General features: G+C 39.1%; 1 protein-coding gene across 1 annotated transcript in view; it reads left to right on the forward strand.

Moving 5' to 3' along the window:
* Positions 1-16,829, forward strand: part of CNTNAP5 (contactin associated protein family member 5) — a 145,259-nt gene extending 128,430 nt beyond the window's left edge. The window contains exons 19-23 of the mRNA XM_042877979.1: positions 6,263-6,393; positions 7,187-7,271; positions 13,956-14,174; positions 15,691-15,762; positions 16,584-16,829. Coding sequence (XP_042733913.1) covers positions 6,263-6,393; positions 7,187-7,271; positions 13,956-14,174; positions 15,691-15,762; positions 16,584-16,780 — 704 coding nt within the window. The 3' untranslated portion in view covers positions 16,781-16,829. The remainder of the gene's footprint in view (positions 1-6,262; positions 6,394-7,186; positions 7,272-13,955; positions 14,175-15,690; positions 15,763-16,583) is intronic.
* Positions 16,830-22,273: the final 5,444 nt, after the last annotated feature.

The raw sequence follows: 22,273 nt of genomic DNA on the forward strand, positions 1-22,273 counted from the left end.
TATTATTATTATTATTATTATTATTATTATTATTATTATTATTATTATGTTATTTGAAACTGCCTCTTATCCAGAGGTTACCTGTAATTTTCCAAAGGATATGAGTATACATCTAAGTCATCAATGGATAAACTGGAGCACAAAGAAAGAAAATTACATCAGCAAACATCAATCCGGTAGATATAGAACAGTGGCAGTGACAAGTATTATTCCACATCAGTTGTTTAGCCCTGTTTTCATTATAGTTCCAGCCGTATAGGCATGAATGTGGGTTGTTTTGTTTAGGACGTTTCCCTTAAAATCACTGAAATAACCTTGGTGTATAAGCTTCTGTATGATGAGCTCTTTGACTGTCATCATCTTTTAGACATACAGTATTTCAATATTTGCAATATTTTGTAGCTTTGGAGCGAGAAGCATCTGCCAGTTGCTTTTGACTTGCTGGTCAGCCTGTGTTGAGCCAACTGGTGGCCGTTGGGAATGAAAATCCTACAAGGTCATACTCATCTGTCAGTCACGTAAGGGAACCAGCCACATTTGCTGACGTTTAAACGATATTCCCAGTCTGGTTCCAGACACCTAGCAGAATTGCAAAGGAAACTGATGTCATAGACCTTCAGGCAGAATCTTTTTCCATTTTTTTTTTTCGGTTCGGTTTTCTGTCAGGGAAAGGCGAGCGGTTTGTTAGGCTTATTTCTCATTGTTTCAGTACAGGTTTTGTTTTGTGTGGGTTTTTTCACCCCTAAATTGAAGAAATGCAATGTGAAAGTGTGTTGTCTATACAGGATAGCTTGAATATGGTCCGTAAGTCCTGAATGTATTTGAGTGGGAAGTTTTGAGTGAAAAGCATTCAAATAAGAACCTTTTTTCCCACTACTACAAGAGATTACCAAAAATTGGGGAGCTTTGATTTATTTATTTTTTAACCCCATAAAGCAGTCTCATCTAAACCAATGCTGTAGATAACCAATCATATCAGCAAACAGATTTGGTGGCTTCTCCTCTTTGTTTTCTCTGAGCAAAGCAAATAGTAAGAGTCACCTTCCAAAAATATGCAAGTACTTTCTTAGTTAAAAGCCAGTGGATGGGAAGAGATTGGCCCCGTTCTTTGAATTGCCAGCAGCACTTCCATTGAAGAGTAAATTTACTGAGTAAATATCCCTGGGGAGAAGCTGCTAATTAAGGAGCAGGTTTCTTAGCCAGCTGCTCCTAACCAAGAAAGCAGTCGTTCATTTTTAAATATCTAGACTATAAAGAGGGATGCTGAAGTTGTGCAAGTTGTCAGAGAGGTATTTCCTGGTAGAGATGACAGAAAACTGTCATTTGATATTCTGCAACCAGCAATGAACAAACAGCATTTTCACTTGATGAGTTTCAAATGGCTTTCTGGCCTAAATACTTTAATTTTTTTATAATTGCAATATCAGTAGCCTCACTAATGTTTCCCTCCAGTTGTTTAATTGGTGCATTCCTTCTTTATTTTCTCTTTTATCAGCAGCTCAGATATGTGCTGGAGGTGGGTAAGGATAGCATTCTTAATACTTCACTGTCTGTTACGAGTAACTATTGGTTTGAGCCAAATGCACGAGGTTCTGTTGCTCCTTAACATCTGGGTGCTTCTGTTTCAGTGAGACATGCAAGTATATTCTAAAGTCCTCATCCTAATGAAACATTTGATTTTCTACATATATATTTCTCTCAAACTGGACCTGTCAGCTGCCTTGATTTAAATGATATTTTTCTGAGTTATAAGATGATGATAAAGTTGTACATTTCACATACGCCAGCTACATGTGCTCCCTGGACTAACTTCAGCTTCTCCAAGGGGTGCAAGATTTCTTGCCAGCTGCTCCGGCCAGTTTGAGTCATTAAAAGATGCTATTGAAGTTGTTATAGATACTGGGTTCAATCTGGGCTCGTTTAAAACCTGTTTCTATAAACAGAAGTCCTGCAGAGGATTCTCAGACCCCAAGGACATGTCATTCCCTTTCTCGCTGTTTGGTTCTGCATGACAAAATTACACAATACCTGTAGTCCCTGTGATGCGTGTGACAAGAGCGTGGCTTACAAATAACATTTGTTCTTCAGGCTAAGCACTTTGAAGTCTTTATACTGGCATAGCATCCTTGTATTACCAGTGGCCTCAGGAGCTCCTGCTTCATCATTCTCATCCTCAGCAAAAAGATGAGCAGTTGGATAGCACCACGATATTCCTGTCACTGCCTGGTGGTTGGTTACGCTGACACTGATAGTTAGTGTACTGCAAGCAGTAGCCCTGGCCTCCATCATTGCTGAAACAGTTTCTCGAGCCTTCTGTTTCAGAAGCAGCATCCCCTACCTATTCACCAGCATGGGGCGGCATAAATACTGCCGTTTGGTCTCTGTTTCCTGGAACTTTACTCAGCACACGGGGAGCCCTCAGAAATCTTGTTGAATTGGCTCTGCAGCTGCTTGATACAAGCACAGCGATGTCATTCAGCCCTACAGGCAGGGATTATACTGCTGAAGATTTCAGTCTGAAAGCCACAGTGGTGTGTAGCAAGCCATCTTTGATACCGGCTATGGCCTAGTCACAGTAGCACTGCAGCCCACATGGACTCGTTTCCTGCAGAAGTAGAGAAGAGAGGTCATGCTGTGGCTGAACTATGCCTGTTCCAGGCCATTCTGGAGGGTAGCACAGCACATCTCCATGCTGATCTGCAGTCTGCGACAGTACCTACCTACGGAATTCAAAGCTAAAAGGGATGGCTGTAATAATCAAGTGAGAATCTACTCTTACCTAGTACTGCTGGGGTAATATGCTGCATAAAATTCTCCTGCCTGAGGCTGAAGCCATGATGCCTCTCTCTTTTCTTCCTGCTCTCTTTTATGGACTTTATAGAAATTGCCTCCAGCAATTCCACATATATTAGAGAAGGAAGAAAACACAACATGTAGTGTATCACTTGAGCATTATTGCACTCCAGGTGTGCATGACCAGACACAGGGAACTGAAAAGAGGTTGACGAGCACGACTGTGACAAGACTGCCAGAAATTGCGCTGGTTATGGTTATTGTGAATCCTTTTTTTTTGAGGCAGAAATGATGCAACAGTGAGAACAGTGCTGGTTTACATATGCAGATTTTTATTTGTGATTAGTGACACTGGGATGATGTGAATGGATAAATTCAATAGACCGGATAATCAAAATTCAGAGGACAAAAAAAAAAATGCCTAATAACTATTTAATTAATAATCCATTTATTTTGCTAGTCAAATAGCAAAATGATAATGTGTATTCCATCAGATACGTGATTCTGTATTCCGCCAACATAAGAAATTTTGATCAGTGCGTACCAAAATTAGCTCTCAGCTACACTGATGTAAATTCCCAAACATCTCTGGCGACAAGCCCATGTATTCCTGACTTACATTAATGCAAAGCTGACTGCAGGAAAAATGCCAATTTGAATAAAATGATTCTGAAGAACATCAATCAGAAGAAAAAAAAAAAAAGTTGCTATTGGAATTTAAAGGAATTGATGAGAAGCTATTCATTCATCTCTTTAAACAATTTAAGTTTAAAATTGTACCTCTATAGATATGTAAGATGTGTTCTTAATGGACATCGAGAATCTGCTCCAATGACCCCCAGCAAACGGAACGGATGATTTCTGCTTTAAAATGGAGTTTCTCTGATCTAAGACAATGGGTAAATCTGTACCCGAGAGTCGAGATAGATCACGTATCTGATGGCTGCGTTTGAGCACAAACACACTGTTGACTACATTGATTGCCTGGCCATAGGAGCACTGTTTATATTTCAAACTCTAGTGTGACCGTAGCATTTGACAAGAGCAGACAAGTGCATTTACATTTACAAACTAATCAACTGGTATAAGGTCGTGCTCCATTTTCTGCACTAAGATCCTTTCAAAGGCTTCAGGTGAAAGGTGTATGTGTGGCTGATAGAGTTCCGGGACACGATTTTCAGTTAGAATCGATCTGTTTCTCTTTCTCAATGCATTTCAGCTTACTTCGTGTGGTCATCTCAGCTGTGGTGTGCAGGGTCAGGCAACTTTTCCACTTTTATTGACTCTCCCGCTGCCCAAACAAGCAGGTCTGAAAAGGTCCCTTAACTTCTTTGCACTATGGCTTCTTTTCTCATGTTTTTCTGGAGTAAAGTGATTATAAAACATTTACATTTTTATTCCCTGTAGATGCGTCCTTCATTCGGTAGCAGGAAATGAGATTAAGATTTAAGTTTGAACTTGCAAGTGCAACAAGAATGGTGATAAGCAGCAGCTCCTTGGCCTGGCTGTGAGGGGACAGGAGCTCTGCAGTATGAATCGAAGCGGCTGAATCTGGACCTATAATATCACTCTGAATAATGTAGTAGTTGTTACTGACCTTGATATCTTCAAAAATATTCCCCTCTGATATGTGTGAGAAAATGCCTTTAAATCTTTTTTTTTTTTTTTTTTTTTTTTTTTTTTTAAACCTCACCCGATCCAGTAAACCTCTCAATCAGCTAAAAAGCCTTCATCCTAATAATGTGCTATCATGTTCCTTCTCATCTTTGGTAACTTCATCTCTGTCCTGCAAAGGTCAGAAAGAGATGGGGGCTCAAATGGGATTGTACAGACTGTTAGAAAGAGGCAATCTGAGTGAGCTGTTTTTTAACAATTCAATGATTCTATGATGTTAACGGTACTTTGAGTCTAGTTTGGCAGAATTATTAACAATAACTGTGAGTTTTATAGAGGTGGTCAAATTCTGCAGGAATTTTATAAGTTTTATTTTAAAATTTTATAATTTTATAAGTTCCTCTGCAGGAACTTTATAAGTTGTTTTAAACTAATAAGGTGGTTTTGCAGTAGCCTGTAGAACAGGAAAGTTGACCTTATCGCAGGAGAATTTGCAAGGCTAAAAAGAGAAGTTGTGTCCATGCTATGCAGTGAGGAGAGCAGCCTCTTGTTGCCCCTCAGTAACATCACCGTGCACCACGCACTTGTGACAGCTCATGCAGCCATGCCTCAGGCTGCTTTTGCCGCCTTGCGACTTGTATGCAAACATTGCCTCTGTGAACGCTGAGGCCAGTCTTAGAGCTAACGCTGCGTGAAAACATCCCTCGGTGACAATGAGTCAGTCAGTCCCCTTCGTTCAGCATTGGTAATGTTTGCCTGTAGCCTTTTGCAAAACCTAGTGGCTCTTGGAATAGTCTGGCTTTGCGCTGACACGAGCGAGCACTGAAATGGAAGGAGATGGGAGTTTTTACAATGGTTTTCCAAACAGGGAATGAATGAAGGAGCCTTCGCTCAAGGCTGCAATGCCGTCCTTTGCTTTGTCCTTTGAGACACTGAGAAAATAGCCTTGGAAAAGCTTTTTAACTCTCTAGTACCGCTGTTGTTTGACCCGTTTTGGTTGCTGTGCATAAAAAGCGCTCCAAAAAAGCTTAGTAATTTTTTTTCTCTCCGCTGCTTTATTCACAGAAAAGTAAGCTTGACAGGATTTTATCTGAACACTTTCTTCCCTTCTAAATTTTGTGTCTGTAGTTCTTCTGGTCATTTGTGAAAGATAAAAATTCATATTGAATTCCTTGCTTTCTTATGCATTCTGATTTGTTATGCTACTGTTGTTTATATCAGATTTCTTTTTTTCCTACAAAGACTAAAAGAAATACTTGAGATTTGTTTTTAACTTAATTGTTTTTCAAATAGTTTAGATAACCAAGGTCAAAGTTGTTTATTTTCTGACATCTTTTACAGTATATCTTTTCTTGCATCGCTTATAAATCACAATAAGTCCGGGCATTTAAATGCTTGAAATGAAGTTACAGCTGTCATGATTTTCATTATTTTCTGTATTGTCTGTTACGTCTGGGTGAAACCTTTACTTGAAGCAGTAAAGTCTACAAGTATTAGTTTACCAGAACAGTGCAAGACCTGCATGCCCTCTGGTGGAAGCAACCCTTCACAGACTAATGTACGAAGATAAACTCCCAAGGCCTTGCTTGGTCTGGCTTGTGGACAGAAACTCTCCTTTGATATACTCAGTTACTCAATTAAGTTAGTTTCTCCACAGCAGAGTTTATTAGCTAGTAAGAAGGAAAAGTCTTCTATGAGTTTCTTCTTTCATTAGAGTGTGAACTCTTTCATTTCTTCTCAACCTTTTTCTTGACTTTTTAACCATGTTTCTTCACTATAATAAAAAGAAAATGAGTTATATGCTGTATATCTCATTGTAGACACAGGTTTTATAGAATTCTGTTCTTCTTTTAAGGAAGTTTACAGGTTCGATACAAGTTGAGTAAGGATGGACTGCTCATCTTCACAATTGACTCTGGAAATTTTGCCAACCGAGAGATGCATCATGTGAAGATAAACAGAGAAGGCAGAGAGCTCATCATTCAGGTACGTCATGGCTTGTTTTTGGGTCTAGATTCCCATGGGAGATGAGGTCTTTGCTTTGCCCTGTTCCCACACGTCGCCTGTTTTACCGAGTCAGGATGAAGAGGACCATCTTACTGCTCCTCCTGTTTTCCTTCTGAGCCTAATTTCTACACTTCAAATTACAAAACAAATTTGCCAGGTCTGAGCCACACCCATTTAATAGAGAAGAGTGGCGGGGACTGAACAAAAGCTGAACGATGATAAAAGAAAAGAATGGGAAAGGGAAAGGAACACACGGAGTGCTGTCATTTTTCTTTCCTTGGCGATTTCCATTTCTGGGTGGTAAATGATCCATGGTTAACGCAGCAACTAAGATAGGTAGGCCTAATTCTGCAGGAAGGAGGTTTACGCTGTCAGGATTCTCCTCAAGTAGCAGTTTTCTATTGGCTGCTGACCGTGGTTTTCTTTATTTTATGCAGACCTAATTCTCCACAGCAATTTACAGAGAAGCCTCTTTTGTGTGCACCTTGCAGCACCTAGACATGGATTTTGGGAAGCAGAGGAATTTCAGCACTAAGCATTTAAACTTTTTTGCAGGGAAAGTTTCTTTAAGGCCTTTATATGACTATTCTTGTGCACCTTTCAGCTTCTCATGCAAAAATCAAAGTGTATTCACTTGGCTATCTTTAGAAACTGAATCACGCTTGCGGACAGAATCATTTGCAGCTGAGGCTCTTCCCACAAGTCTGCAGGACAAAGGTCTAGGTGTGTCTACATGCTATTGTAATGAACTAATTGTACTGACCTCTTCCAGGTTGATCAAGTTATCAAACTCAAACACAACTTTTCTGAGATTGATTTTAAGGCCATCAAATCTCTTACTTTGGGCAAGGTCACAGGTAGGTTTTACTAAAAACATTCCTGAGTTATCATTTTAATAGCGTTTAAGTTAACCTGTGTTATGTGCTGGATTTTTAATAGAATTGGGTTTTTTTTTTTTTGTGTGTGGCTGATTTAGCTGCAGGGGTTATCCGAGCAGTCTACTACTCTTACTTATATAGCTCATCAGTGCAAAAATTTGGCAGCTCTACTTGTTTGTACTCATAGCAATGTTAGCGTCTCCCATTGCTCATTCCAGTAAAGTGATTCATATTGCCTGTGTGGCTGCACAGAGTGGCATCTTGGCCTAATGATATCATTTTGCTGACTGTAGCTTGCTCCTCTGAAGCCACTTCTGTTTCCTAATGATAAGAAGAACAGCGCTGTGAGCCTTCATCCTCTTTACCCTTTTGCACTCCCTGTCCTTTTCTATTCGAATTCTGCAAGGAATATTTTTGTTACATATTGCACTGCCGGCACAATTTTGCGTGCTCTGTGCACGTATGTTTTTTGAATTTACCCTTTCATGCTGCAAAGCATATACAAGACTGGGAAAACTTTGCCAGAAATTTGGAAATTACAATCCTATTTTGCTGTCAGGTTATGTCTTATTTCTTTATATAAGTCTCATGCATTCCCAGTAAGATTCTAAATGTTCCTTTGGTTGTAAAGATTTTAGTCCTTTGTTAGAATTGGACCTCCATACGAAGCTTGCCATCTGTTTCACTACTTCAATTTATATGCTTTATTAACAGCACCCACAGCCTCCAGGACCGGTAGCTTGACAGAAATAATAAATGTCCTCTAACGTCTACTACAATGCAATGTAATTGTATATGATGACATCAGTGCATTTTGCACTGCGTAAGTTAAAGACAGAAACTGATTTTCTCCTTCAGTAAACTCATGTTTATCTAAAAAAGCAGCAAGCTTTCAAACCTTTGTGGGTAGGCTTGAGAACCTGACACTTTTCAGCCCAAAGCAGAGCTGAACTAAAATCTCAGTTTGTCAAGTTTCGTCTATAGTGATGAAAACGAGCATTGCTCATATCGTGACCACTGCATACAGTTCCACCTATAGATAACCAATCAATAAAACTAAGAGAAGAACCATCAGATGGAAAATAGCACAAAGACCTTGAAAAACGTAACCAGAAAATTTTCAAGGTACAACTCAGCCTCATGGGGGAAACTAGATGTAGCCACAAAACTAGGAGTATTTTTACAAGTTTATTGCAATGTCAGAAAGCCCGTATCTCTAAGGGTTTGGCACTCAGTTAACCACCACAGATTTGTCTCTGGATAACTTTTAATGGATCTGTCCTTCCCCATTTTTTTTTTTTTTTTTTTTTTTTTTTTTTTTTTGTCTTTTCTCCAAGGTTTCTAGATATTTCCATTAGTAACAATAAGGTAGAAAAAATTTTATGTAATGGCACTAGAGCAATAAACTTGCTCATTCAGCTGACTGGAGACCTTATTGCTGTACCAGGAATCACACAATCCCAGAAAGTCAATTTAATTTCACCCTAATCCTAGATCAGGTTTCTCCTTCACATATTAAATGAACTTCCTCAGACTTTTCTCTTTTGCGTCAGGAATTCATTTGCCAAGTTAAATCTGACAGCTGTGCTAAGGAGAGTCCTTAAACCTTCCCAGAATAGCAATTCAAAGGCCCAGCGCTCTCTCATACATTTCTCATAGAAAGGACGCTCCCGTTCTTTAATCATCTGAGTAGGCCTTCTTTGCTGGACTCTCTACAATCAGTCCATCATCTGCTCAGAAGCCTAGAACGGGACCCTATATTCAAGTTGCACAAAATCCAGGCAAGGTAGAAATGAAGGAACATGTTCTCTTTGCTGGCATTGCTCCACACAAGAATGTTCTGATGCCATGAAGAAATGAACCACCTTTCTAGAGAAGGCATACTGGGGTCTCATGGTCAAGTGTGCTGCCATTATAAAAGAGTTGATTTCATGTGGCTGATTTTCTGAGATAAAAAGAAAGGGGAGGAGGAGATGAGGATTGGGATAGATGGGATGGGATGGGATTGAGATGGATGAGATTGAGAGATATGGGATGGGATTGAGATGGATGGGATTGAGACAAACGGGATGGGATAGGATGGGATGCAGATGGATGGGATTGAGATAGATGAGATGGGATTGAGATGGATAGGATGGGATAGATGAGAAGGGGTTGGAGATAAGATAGATGGGATGAGATGGGATGGAGATGGAGATAAAAGAGATGAGAAGACATGAGATGAGAAACGAAGGTGAATTGAATTGAAGACGGGAAGGGATGAAATGAGAGAAGGGATGAGATGAGGGACGAGATGACATGAGGGATGAGATAGATGGGATGAGATAGATAGCATGGGATGGGATGGAGGAGGAGATGAGATAGTTGGGATGGGATGAGATGAGATATAGTTAGTTGGGATGAGATGAGATACAGTTGGGATGAGATGAGATGGGATGAGATGGGATGAGATGAGATATAGTTAGTTGGGATGAGATGGGATGAGATGGGATATAGTTAGTTGGGATGAGATGAGATATAGTTTAGTTGGGATGAGATGAGATAGGATATAGTTAGTTGGGATGACATGAGATGAGACGAGACGGGATATAGTTAGTTGGGATGAGACGAGACGGGATATAGTTAGTTGGGATGAGATGAGATATAGTTAGTTGGGATAGGATGGAATGAGATGGGATATAGTTAGTTGGGATAGGATGGGATGAGATGGGATATAGTTAGTTGGGATGAGATGAGATGGGATATAGTTAGTTGGGATGAGATGGGATATAGTTAGTTGGGACAGGATGGGATGAGATGAGATATAGTTAGTTGGGATAGGATGGGATGAGACGGGATATAGTTAGTTGGGATAGGATGGGATGAGACGGGATATAGTTAGTTGGGATGGGACGGGACGAGACGGGCTATAGTTAGTTGGGATGGGACGGGACGAGACGGGCTATAGTTAGTTGGGATGGGACGAGACGAGACGGGCTATAGTTAGTTGGGATGGGATGAGATGGGATATAGTTAGTTGGGATGGGATGAGATGGGATATAGTTAGTTGGGATGGGATGAGATGGGATATAGTTAGTTGGGATGGGATGAGATGGGATATAGTTAGTTGGGATGAGATGAGATGGGATATAGTTAGTTGGGATAGGATGGGATAAGATGAGATATAGTTAGTTGGGATGAGACGAGACAGGATATAGTTAGTTGGGACGGGACGAGACAGGATATAGTTAGCTGGGATAGGACGGGACGGGATATAGTTAGCTGGGACGAGACGAGATGAGATACAGTTAGTTGGGATGAGACGAGATGAGATATAGTTAGTTGGGATAGGATGGGATGAGATGGGATATAGTTAGTTGGGATGAGATGAGATGGGATATAGTTAGTTGGGATGAGACGGGGTATAGTTAGCTGGGATAGGACGGGATGGGATATAGTTAGCTGGGACGGGACGAGACGGATGGGACGAGATGAGATGATGAGATTGAGAGGGAGAGGAGAGACTGATGGGGACGACTGACAGGGACAGATCATTCAACACAATTCAACATTCAACACCAGTACCATCTGTTTGTTTCTTTTATTCAGTTTCTTTTTTCTTCAGAGCTCTTCTGTGCCATCTAACACTGTTGTCCATTGCATCACATTCTTTTCTTTTGTGACGATACCTGTTAGATTACCCTTTTTACACCCATGCTCGTGTTAATCCACCATTTTCTGTTCGTTCTTATTGGGAAGGTTTAGTGTCATGTCGCTTTTGTGAGACCAACTTGGTGGCACACATTCTCCTGCTGTCGGTGTTTCACATAGATGTCTCTGTAATCCCAGCATGGTTCTATGGAGCTGCATCTTACACTAAATCCTTACGTCTATTTCAGCATGTTTTAGGAGCTAGTTTACTCTACTGAAAATAACCAAGCTACAATAACACAACCGCTTCATGCAATCCGAGGCCCATGTTTTTTTTCCTATTTCTTTTTTCTTACAGTAGGTTATGTTTCAAGCTCATGCAGAACCATGTAGGGCTGGCAATGTTGTGACTGATTTTAATTCCAACATTGGAAACTTTGATGTCATCAATTTCACACTGTAATCCGTGGTAAAATTTCTTCTTCTGTGACAAGCTGTCTTTTTGAAACCATACCAATTGCATGACCAAAATTATCTCCACTCAGGCCAATGATACCATTATCTCAAATCTTTCCTTTTGGCAATCTGTTTTCAGTTGTTTGCAAGGAAATCCTGTAATATTCTTTCCATTCCTGGGAAAACACAACAACAAGTACTTTCAGTTCCTTCTCATTGTCCTTTCCTGATTCAGAGCTATTTCTGAAGTACATTTCATATCCGGTACCCTACTTCTTAATCAAGTGCACAGTGTACCTAATGAAGAGGAAGACTAATTTTTTTTCCTCAGAAATATAAAGAACTATGTTTTGAGGGATGAACAGTTCAATTCCACAAAAGCACAATTACATTTCTCACAATCCCACTCCTCTCTACACAAATCATTTAACTCAACGCAGTTACATCCTGTTATTATCTCAGACATACATTATCCACACAAGGATTCATAAAGCACCTGATACCATTTGCCTCCAAGTCCTATAGGACTCTTGTTGACTGCAGATAAAGACCTGATGTCTTAGAAACCCTTATCTGCGTACATGGAATTTTTACCAGAAGCCTCTGGTGTTTTTTTTCAGTTTTTTCTTGGATTTTTTTTATTTTTCTTTTAAACCCTAATTTCAAAACCTTCTAACAAATCACCTCTTTCTCTTTCGTGCAAAGAATAGTTCAACAACAGATTATAGGAATTTGCCCACAAATTGACTTTCTTTTAAAAAGAAGTCTTCAGCAGTACTCCTAGACTTTTCAAGCTATGGTACCATAAAAAAAGAATTCAATACTTTATTTTACCTTTTGCACATTGGGACAAAACAGAACCATTTAGATTGCCTGAAAGACATCAACACATCCACTGTTTGTGTCCAAGTTAATAAAATAGGAAATGCTGACAGTACTGATGTTTACACACAAAACATCAGTATACAACAAAAAGGTTTTTGTTAATTCAACAACGATGACAAATACTGCAAAAAAAAATATTTTCTATAAACCTTCATGCAGAAACTTGGACCTTTGTCTGCTTCTTAGGACCTCCGCCAGAATCTCATTAAAAACCTGAATGCTACTGGGTTTATTCAGTGTCCAAGTCTTACTGCTTACCTTCACATCTCTCTGGCAGTTATTCAGTCATTCCCAGCCCAGAGATTGTCCTCTTAACTCCTCCGGCAGCAGTAGTTCATCCATCCATCAGAATATTTCTGAATATTTAGTCTTCTAACTTAGTAGACTCTTCTTGTTCCCTCTGGCTGCATGACATCATGGACACAGATCCTGAGTGCCAAAGATAACATTTTGAGATGGCTTAGTATGGTTTTACACATAAAAGATGTCTTTGTTGCTCAGGTGGCAAAATCAGTTTCAAAGATCAAAGAGGCACCCTACTTTGTTCCTAAATTCCTTTGGCTGCAAGTTTGATAGTAGAAAAACTGGACTCCATTTTAACACTTAACATCATTATCTTTCAAGCAATGAAAATAAACTTGAAAAGCTGAGAATCCTTGTTTTCCCAGCATTGTCGGAACTACTTACATCCAGAGTTTTCAGTGCTGGAGTACTTTCCACAGCAGGTGGTTTCTACAGTTCTGAAGAACTACTGATACTGTTTTTGTACACATCTAGGTTTTGTCTTGTATCAAAGTCAATTAAAAGAGAAAAGAAGAGGAAAAAAAACTAAAAACAAGCCACTTGTGCTTGTGCTGTAGACCTCTTAACAATACAAATTCATATTTCTGCCAAATAAATAAAAGCTTCGGGGAAAGGGATGATGGCTTTGCTGTCCTTCACAAGCTTAAAAAGAGAACCTTTGATATTAAGTAAAGTAACCAAATAAAGAAGGCCTGCTTTTGAGCTTACTTCATGTTTGTGAAATTTAAGTAAATGCAGACACACATTAATTCTACCATCTCATCTTTGGGCTGGAAAAGAGTACAGAGGCACTAGTTCGGCTTTGGATGTGAAGTAAATGAAGTATAGTTTTACATTTTTTTGTCTCAGTGCAATAGGGCTAACAAATGTTATGACAGCCAATCTCGTAACTTGGATGATTCTTAGCAACTCAGACTATAAAAATAACAAATGCCGATGCTACTGACATGATTAGGTGGACTGCAAAATTAAGTTAAAGAATAGACACCCAGAGAAGGGTGGAAGCCTATATTAGTAGTAGTATTAGTAGAAGTGATGTTTAATAGACAACAGAGAGTAACCCAAAAGCTCAAGAGGATCATCTCACCGATTCCATGATGTTCATTGTTTTTCTTTTTACTGTTTACTACTATTTTTTAATTGCTATTACTGTAGCGATTCACATCCACTATGTGTTACGTACTGTCAAAACAGTAGAAGAAGGATAAGAAAAGAAATGTAACGCAGTCTGTTGTTCAAGCCATCTTGATAGTAAGCTAAGGGAACACCTAAATAACTACTTGAGATTAAATGAAATAAAGCAGTCAATACGATAAAATAATTAATAATTTTTTTAACCTGTCTTCCTAAAACTGACAATCCCCAGACTGTTTCTCTATTGTGTCGCAGACAGTTTAACACTGGACCCTGAAGTCTCAAAGGCAAATGCCTACGGTTTCACTGGCTGCATGTCTTCTGTTTGGTATAACCACATCGCTCCCCTGAAAGCTGCCTTACGCCATCCCAGCATTGCTCCCATGACCATCAAGGGTTCCTTGACCGCATCCAGCTGCTCATCCCTAACGGAAGCAGATGTGAACACAGCAACCACCATATATTCCTCTTCAGGTACATCCTGCCAAAAGGAAAAAAGGAATTTAAAAGAATACCGGAGTGTGATGTTCCCTTCATTTTTACCGTAATGCAGTTGTGAGAATGTTATAAACGCTGGAACCGCTAAGTTACTTTCTAAGAATTTAAAGTGTTAAGAATGGGCATTAAGATTAGCCAATGCTGCTTTAGAAAGACATTTACCACATTTTCTCTAAAGCGAATAGAAAACCCAGTCATAGCATTCACAGCATCTGAAGTATGGTTATGTGCCTCATTGGCCGTTCCCATCCACTCTAGCTCCAGTGCTGCAGATCTCAAAGGAAAACATAAACATGACACAGATTTCATATCCCAGTGGCAATCAGCCATAGGCAGCTTATAACAATGAAATCTGCTCCTGCTCTAGCAGAAAGGAGGGAAAAAAAAAAAAAAAAAAACACCTTTGCACAAACCCCTTGACAGATATGTATGACATCCACTAAAATCACTACTTGATTCTCTCAAGCAAAAGAGAAGCAACAGCGCTGGAGCGTTATCAGTAAGGTGATTCCAACAGTTTGTATATGTCTTTCAATCCCGAGACCGTCCTCTGAGACTCTGAAGTATTTTACATACACGAATTTTATGCAGTCAAGGAGACTCAGAGCAGCTGGGAGCATCCTCACCACTAGCAGGGGTGATTGAGTTGCCACTTCAGTCGGCAGCGGATGCAGCAAGGATCCTAACTACCAGAAATGGGTACAAATTAACAGATGGTTTTTGCCCCTTGACCACCGAAGCCTCTTTGTCTTCTGAGAACTAGTATAAGCTCATATCATATCACGATTCCTTTTACATTTGGACTTGCATCAAATCTCTTTTTCCTGCAGCTTCTAATTAAGATATTTAACAGAAAACAAATGATGTTCTTTCGCATCAGAGGCTGATGATTACTCTGAGCGCACTGCTTATGATTGCCGACTCCCACCTCTAGCTTTCTTCCCTCCACCCAGAGGAGTCTGAATTGTCTGCTATGAAGCACACCAGAAACATGCACTGCAAATACAAAATGGACAGTAACACTGAAAATATTATCTCCCCTCTTTATAAAGTTTAATTTGACTTGTATATGTTCATCTACAAATATGGGTCAGAGCTATAGCATTCCAATCTTTCCCTTCTTTTGGTATCTTTTTTTTAGGTATTATTAAAAAAAAAAAAACTACGAGTAAAGCTCCCAACGTGCTATTTAGCTCAAATTTCTATCAGTGATTTCACTACAGATACACTGAGAAAACACTTTCAGGTGTTAGAGTAGTTGTAAGCTTTTCCATTTTTTCTTAAATACATCTTTATCAGTGAAGATGTAGGAGAAATTTGTCTCGCAAGCTTAGAGACCTTTTCGGTTTAATTTTCCAAAACCCCGAATTACATCTTCCTAAAAAAGCTACAATTCATAATATTAAGAGGACACTTCTGTCTAAGCCACATAAAAAAAAAAAATATGAAATAGTTGATAGAAATAATTCATCTTATTCCATTTAACCAATAGATCCATTTGGGAAGACAGACGAAAGAGAGCCTCTCACCAATGCGGTCAGAAGTGATTCTGCTGTGATTGGAGGTAACAACTTTTGACGATTACAATTGAAAAGTAATTGTTAGATGATAAAACACTTTTACCTAATGCACTGCCATTATTTTCTTGGTACATACCTATAACTAAGCTACCTATGTAGGAACATACACTTTCAACTAAGGCAATAGTGGGTCTCCACCACATTAACCAGTAACTGCTTTGCGCACCACACCGATGAGAGCCTCAACACCTTACTCACACATCCTCTACTCCTTGAGCACTCTATTTGTGAGTTGGTGTTATGGAAGAGCTTGCTAGATTGTATGGAAGCATCTATATAATAAGGAAAGTTGTCTTTATAGCTTCATGTAGGGTTTTCATCTTCCTTTAACAACCAGGAGAGCAATTTATCTCTGTTCATTTTATAGGATGCCCTGTAGGGAGCTGCCTTCAATAATATCTAGAAGCTATAAACCTAATTGTACAAGGCTCATGCCAACTATGTTATCTCTGAAAGGAGAAAATACGACAGAGCAGGGATTTGTTTGAGCATACGTATCTAGTTTTGTTTTTATAAACAAACACTGATCCAACTTTGCTTCTAGTGAAGTCAGAAGTTGATCCAAATCAGAAGGTCAATTATATCATTGCTCACTGTCCATGTCACCCAAGTAGATAAAAATCCAAATACAGCTAATGAAGAAGAGCACGACAGAGACAGAAGACTGAGTACAGACTAAGATTCATTGTTCTATCATATCGTCTAAACTGAAATGCACCAGTAATGTATTTTTTACATAACTGAGTCTTTATTTCTGCATTTTACCCTTTCTACCCTTCCCTTTTTTTTTTTAACCTCTCCTCAGGTGTAATAGCAGTTGTGATATTCATCATCTTTTGCATCATCGCCATCATGAGCAGATTCCTCTATCAGCACAAACAGGCACATCGAAGTAGCCAAACAAAGGAGAAGGAATACCCAGAAAATCTTGAGAGCTCTTTTAAAGCTGATATTGACTTGCAGAACACAGTGAGCGAGTGCAAACGAGAATATTTTATTTGATGGACAACGCAATTTCTTTTTACTCTTACTCCCCTGAACTTCCTTCCTCCCTTCCTTTCTTCCCCCTACTCTTCCTCCCTCCCCCCCCCCCCCCTTTTTTTTAAATGTTCTTTTTTTTTTTTTTATTTGGGAAAGATCACCCTGCAAAACAAACACTGACAACAATTGCAGTGCCTCATTCTCTGCATAACAACCTGGCAATCGCAGTTTACTTCTGCGGCTCAAGAGACCTGTTATCCCACTCTAAACAAAGTTAGATCCACACACTCACCTAGTTTCTGCTGTGACTTCCTGGATGTTCTGAAGTCCCTACTTTAACTCTTGGTAAACTCTTGTGTTTGTTGCATTGCGTTGTTTCCCCCGCCCCAGTTATTTCGTCACACTTACAATAGAGCTGGACTACGTAAGTACATAGCTCCATAGATCCTGGGACAGCAGAGAGGGAAAGAATGAGACCAAACCACCTGACTTACTTCACAGGCTTATTTAAACAGCCGTAACAAACAAGAACAATTCTCAAATGATACAAACAGACATATCTCAATTGATTTCAGCAATCACATTAATTTATACCAGTATGAGGTAACAAAAAAATAAAACTGTCTTTCTTATTTAAGCTCCTCCCCCCGACCTCCTGTCCTTTTACTGTAACTTTTAGGCTTACTGATTCTTTTCCAAGAATGTATGTATCAACAACAAATATCATTCCTGTACACCTCTTTCACCTCCATCTCATAAGGCTGGCTTTGTAGACCCAACATACTCTAGCATATCTCTAGCTGTAGCACGGTAAATAGTAGCTTGAATCTCCAAGGGTTTTAGGAAGCTGCTAGGACTTAGGTGCACTATACTTGTCTGAAATGTTATAAATGCAGCATATGTTCATGACATATGGAGGATTATCACATGCTGAGGTTAAACACTGTTACCACTGAGGCAAATAAAATACACAAAAGGAAAAGTAGAAATAGTTTTATCTTAAATGTTATTCACCAGTAATTAAAATAAAAATAATTAGAAACAATTTCAAGTGCTCAAAAAAATCCTGCAAAAACTGCATGAAAGATTGAGTGATAGTTCTTTGTAGAACAGAGGTTTAACATTATGTCTTAAAAGGTTAATATTTAATCAAGCCTATGAAATCTGTGAGAAAAGTCCCAAATGCTACAATTAAGACGAACAGTAGAGAAGATTAAAGCCTTCTGTCCTTTCCTGACTAGGAACAATACCGAAGGCTCAAATCCTGCCCATTTTAATTGTTCTGCATAGCTTTAACATGAGCCTTTTTAGTCATAGATGTTGTAACACTAGGGAATTGAGAAGTCCCTCCAAGGTGAGGTTTTTCCACACCTCGCCTATTTTCTTCCCAGGGCTGCTGAAGAGTATTTAGAATTTGCTGTCAGACACCTGCATCTGTGTTAAAACCATTTCATTTAGAGCAACCCCTGTGTGTGCTGACTCTGACAACCTAATGTTCTTAATAAGCTTTATGAAGAACAGAACAGGAAGGAAGGGAAAGCATACAGGTGCTTTTTTCTCATCCTGTAAAACTATCTTTCTCCATTCAGACTGATAGACACAAGCCATCCTTCTGCTTTGCTACACATTAGTTCATAGGAATGAAAATACTACAAATTGCAACTATAGAGTTCAAAACACAGCAGAATACCTGGAGAAGGGATGCTAAGCAATGAAACAGTCCTCTCATTTTTGAAGTGACTAGATCGCTTTCAGCCATCAGAATTGGATTCTGCAAGACGCTTAAATTTCTCAAGGAGGATTGAGTTCCCATCACCAAATGTAGATACTAGCGTTGCTTTACACATTTCAGATAAACTTCAGTGGCTTGGTTCTGGAAGAGGTGTAAGTGGTATGCTATGTGCAAGCACGGAACAGGAATACAACGTGTCAGCTTGATTTATTTTCCTTTCCCTCGTTCATTATAGTCCAGACTGGTAAAACTTCTTGAAAGTTTTGCTACATCAGTGTGCTTCTGTAAAGAAAAAGAACTGCACATACATAAATGCATGCACAAGTATAAGGAAACACATGCATCTGTACCCATGGATGTAGTGAGCGTGAATGTTTATATGCTACAGAGCCGGATAAAAGAACACTTCTGTAGAGGCATGCATATAAGATCCTGCTTTTAAATCAGGTTGTTGATGCTCTAACTAAAAAAAAAAAAAAAAAAAAAAACACACACAAACACCAAATAGGCAAGAAGGTAAGATAAACCCTTCCACTATTTATTTAATTTGCTTATTTATTTTATTGCAGTGCTTTCTATAGTGAAGGCATCATTGGTTTATTTTAGTAAAAGTTAGTGACAATTATAGAAAATAGATATGATTTTTCAAAAGTCTCCCAATGTTAAGACTGCCTTCATTTTTCACAGTTCAAATTAAAATCACTCCCCTCCCCACCCCCCAAATTGCAAACCACTCATGCTATTTGTATTAAAAGGGCTTTAATCCAAAGGTGGTGGGGGGGTTTCTTCCCTGTTTTCTTTTACTATCATCCTAAGTAACAGCTTTCAGTAAACATCAAGAAAAATACTTTGTATGTATACAATGTCAGGACTTATTTTAATATAAAGCCAAAGAGCACTAGAGGTTTTTGGAGGGTTTCTGTTAGGGAAAAGAACAGAAACTATTCCACAAGAAAAGCCTCAGAGAATACAAGGGGAAATCGGAAGGACCCCAAAACCCTTTTTTTTTTTTTTTTTTTTTTTTTCTCCTAGAATTCTGTAACCTCTGAAAATTATTTTTTCCTAGGTATTTTTAGGCTACCAAATACCGAGATACAGATTTAGGCACTGCAAATTCCTATCTCCCAGAAATGACTTAGCCAATAACAGCCACACTTTGTGCATCTGCTTTGCTGTGATATGTTTTACGTACTACAAAGCATTTAAGGACCTCTGAAAGTTGAGTCTCATTTCTCTATTAGAAATACAGCATTAATCCAAATAATCAGCAGTGTAATCTGCAGTAAGTTTTCCCACTGTCCTTATTTATTTACTGGAGAAAGGACTACAAGTGTATTTTTAACATGCATACCTCCTTCCTCCCCCCCCCTTTGTTCATTTTTTCTTGTCATGGCACTACAATGAAGACTAAGCCAATCAGGAGACAGGCTGTCAACTCAGACTAACTAAACTCATTTGGGTGAAATTAGCTTTAAAAAAAAAAAAAAAAAAGCACTATTTAGAGCTATGCTAAGATTAACTTCAATCACAAGACTCCTCTAACAATTAGTTACGTTAAAATAGATGACAAAAAAAAAAAAAAAAAAAAAAAAAAGAGATGCATCCTCTCTTCTATTTTAACTCTGTCTTTCCGGACTGAACCCATCCCATTTATCAGTCCTTAGGTTTTCATAGTGCAGGCCAAAACATTAAAATAATGACATTTGCCTACATTAGCATTTACCTGATCGTACATTTGGTGAGGAACAATTTGCAGAATGTGGTTTTGCTAGACTGGGGGGAGAGGGGATGTGAATCTTCACACAGTGAAATCTGCCAGTGATTTTGCTAAGCATAGGATTGAGCCCTAGGCCACCAAGAAGTTGAAGACTGTCTTTGAGTCTTTTCCTTTTGTTTTGGTTGGCATTTGTTTTCACAGGTTAATTGTTCCACGCTTGTCATTAAGTGAGGACAGCAAGAGTCTCACACTTAAAGATGAAAGATCAGGCTCCAGAGGTGCATCTTTCTCTCTACTGATCATAGAGAGGAGGATCCTGGCAATAGGCTAGATACATATACCAATATTTGGCTATATAAAGGAATCTTGAACTACCCTTGCAGCTCCAGGAGATGCATTTGCACAAGGCTTACAAGAAATGCGTTCCTTTCAGAGGTGCCAGCTGGGACTGGGGAACATCCTCCTAGTATCTAAAACAACCCTAGACATCTCTGGTTAGGAAATAATTTCATGTGTTCAGCTATAAGCAGACACAAGCAATGTGTCAAAGCACCCTTTTGAGTCAGTAATCCAGAGCTCAGAGATAATAGGTCTGTCTCCAATCTATCCAAGATCCGGAATCCATTTGCTGATTAGTATGGGAGATTGACAAATAGCATACATGTAAACAGTTCTTCACATTTCATAATCCAGAGCTAAATCAGATCACCTAAAGATGCCTTTCTACCCGTGTAGGTCTGGTGCTATTTGAAATAAACCAGATTTTCTGCAGCTGCAGCATGAATGAGAGTCTCCCAACTGACACATCTGTTGCCTGCTAGCCCCAAGCAGCTACATCACTAATGCCTGTTGGTTTTTCATATTACAGTAAGCATCCCTCCAGAATCCACAACATCTAAATGAGATGAACCTTGAAAAAAATAAACAAACAAAACTCATCTTCAGGAAAAAAAAAAAAAAAAAAAAAAAAAAATCAGCCTTCCTTCCTATCACTGTAAGCCAATTGGTTGAAGTACTTTCTTCACCCTGGATAGCAGACTCTAAGAGGAGGTGGGATTTGACTCCTTCAGACTCTGCCATCTCCTGCCATCGTTGTTTCTTGTCTTCACCTACATTAAGTTTACACTGAAGATGAATTTCAAGTATTGTTTTGCACTGCTACATTTCCACAAAGTCTCTTTTTACTACTACGATTTTTCAGAAAGCAACACTGTAAAAGAGTTGAGCAGAAGCTGAGAGCTTGTGAGGCTCTCTAAGACAAGTGCTATTTCAAAGCTTTCATGCAGTTTTGCAATGCTTACTTATCAAACAAGCCAAGCAGTACAGCTACATTCCTACCAAAACAAAAGCCTTATCCAGCGCTCTTTGAGGTTGGTAGGAGGCCTCTTGGTTGCCTACTGTTCGAGTTGCACCATGCCCCTTCTTGTTTCCTTGACAAGTTACTCTCTCAGCCATGCAGTTTCAAAGTATAATTTGTTTCTTTTGGATCTGAATTCTGTTGGGCTTCCTTTTTCAATGAAAAGTTCTCCGTGTCCCTTTCAGTGCAAGTCCCCTTTTCTGTGCTCCTTTGGTACGTGAAACTTCTAAACGCTCTCTTCAGGGTCTGAAAAGTCCCCCCCCCTCCCCCCCTTTGGTTGTTTATTTTTGAGCCATGCTTATAGGAGTCTGGATATTTCTACATATCATTACTTATTTTTGTGATCTTTTGCACTAAGTTTCTCTGACAAAAATTGGAAAAAAAAGCACTGGTGAACTATTGTAATTTGTAAGCTTGTTATTTGTCGTTTGTAATGTACTGAGTCTACAAGCCGAGCTAAGGAAGGAGTAAGGCAACAATTTCTGCTGACAGTTGCTCCGTATATAGTTCACCTTCGATTTATTTCTCTCTCTTTTTTCTTTAAACCAGGGGGCTACTGAATTAGTGGTAGGAGATAGAAAAATTAATGTTGTCGTGCTAAGGTTGTTACTTTTCTCCTGGCAGTCATGGAAACCAGGAATTTGAAGAAATGACATGATTGTCAAAATGTTAGCCAGATAATCAGCTACTACTCCACCACAAGTTGTA

This window comes from Lagopus leucura, unplaced genomic scaffold (genome assembly GCF_019238085.1).
Source record: "Lagopus leucura isolate 7727_CA_CO unplaced genomic scaffold, USGS_WTPT01 Super-Scaffold_100019, whole genome shotgun sequence".
NCBI classification, from domain to species: domain Eukaryota; kingdom Metazoa; phylum Chordata; class Aves; order Galliformes; family Phasianidae; genus Lagopus; species Lagopus leucura.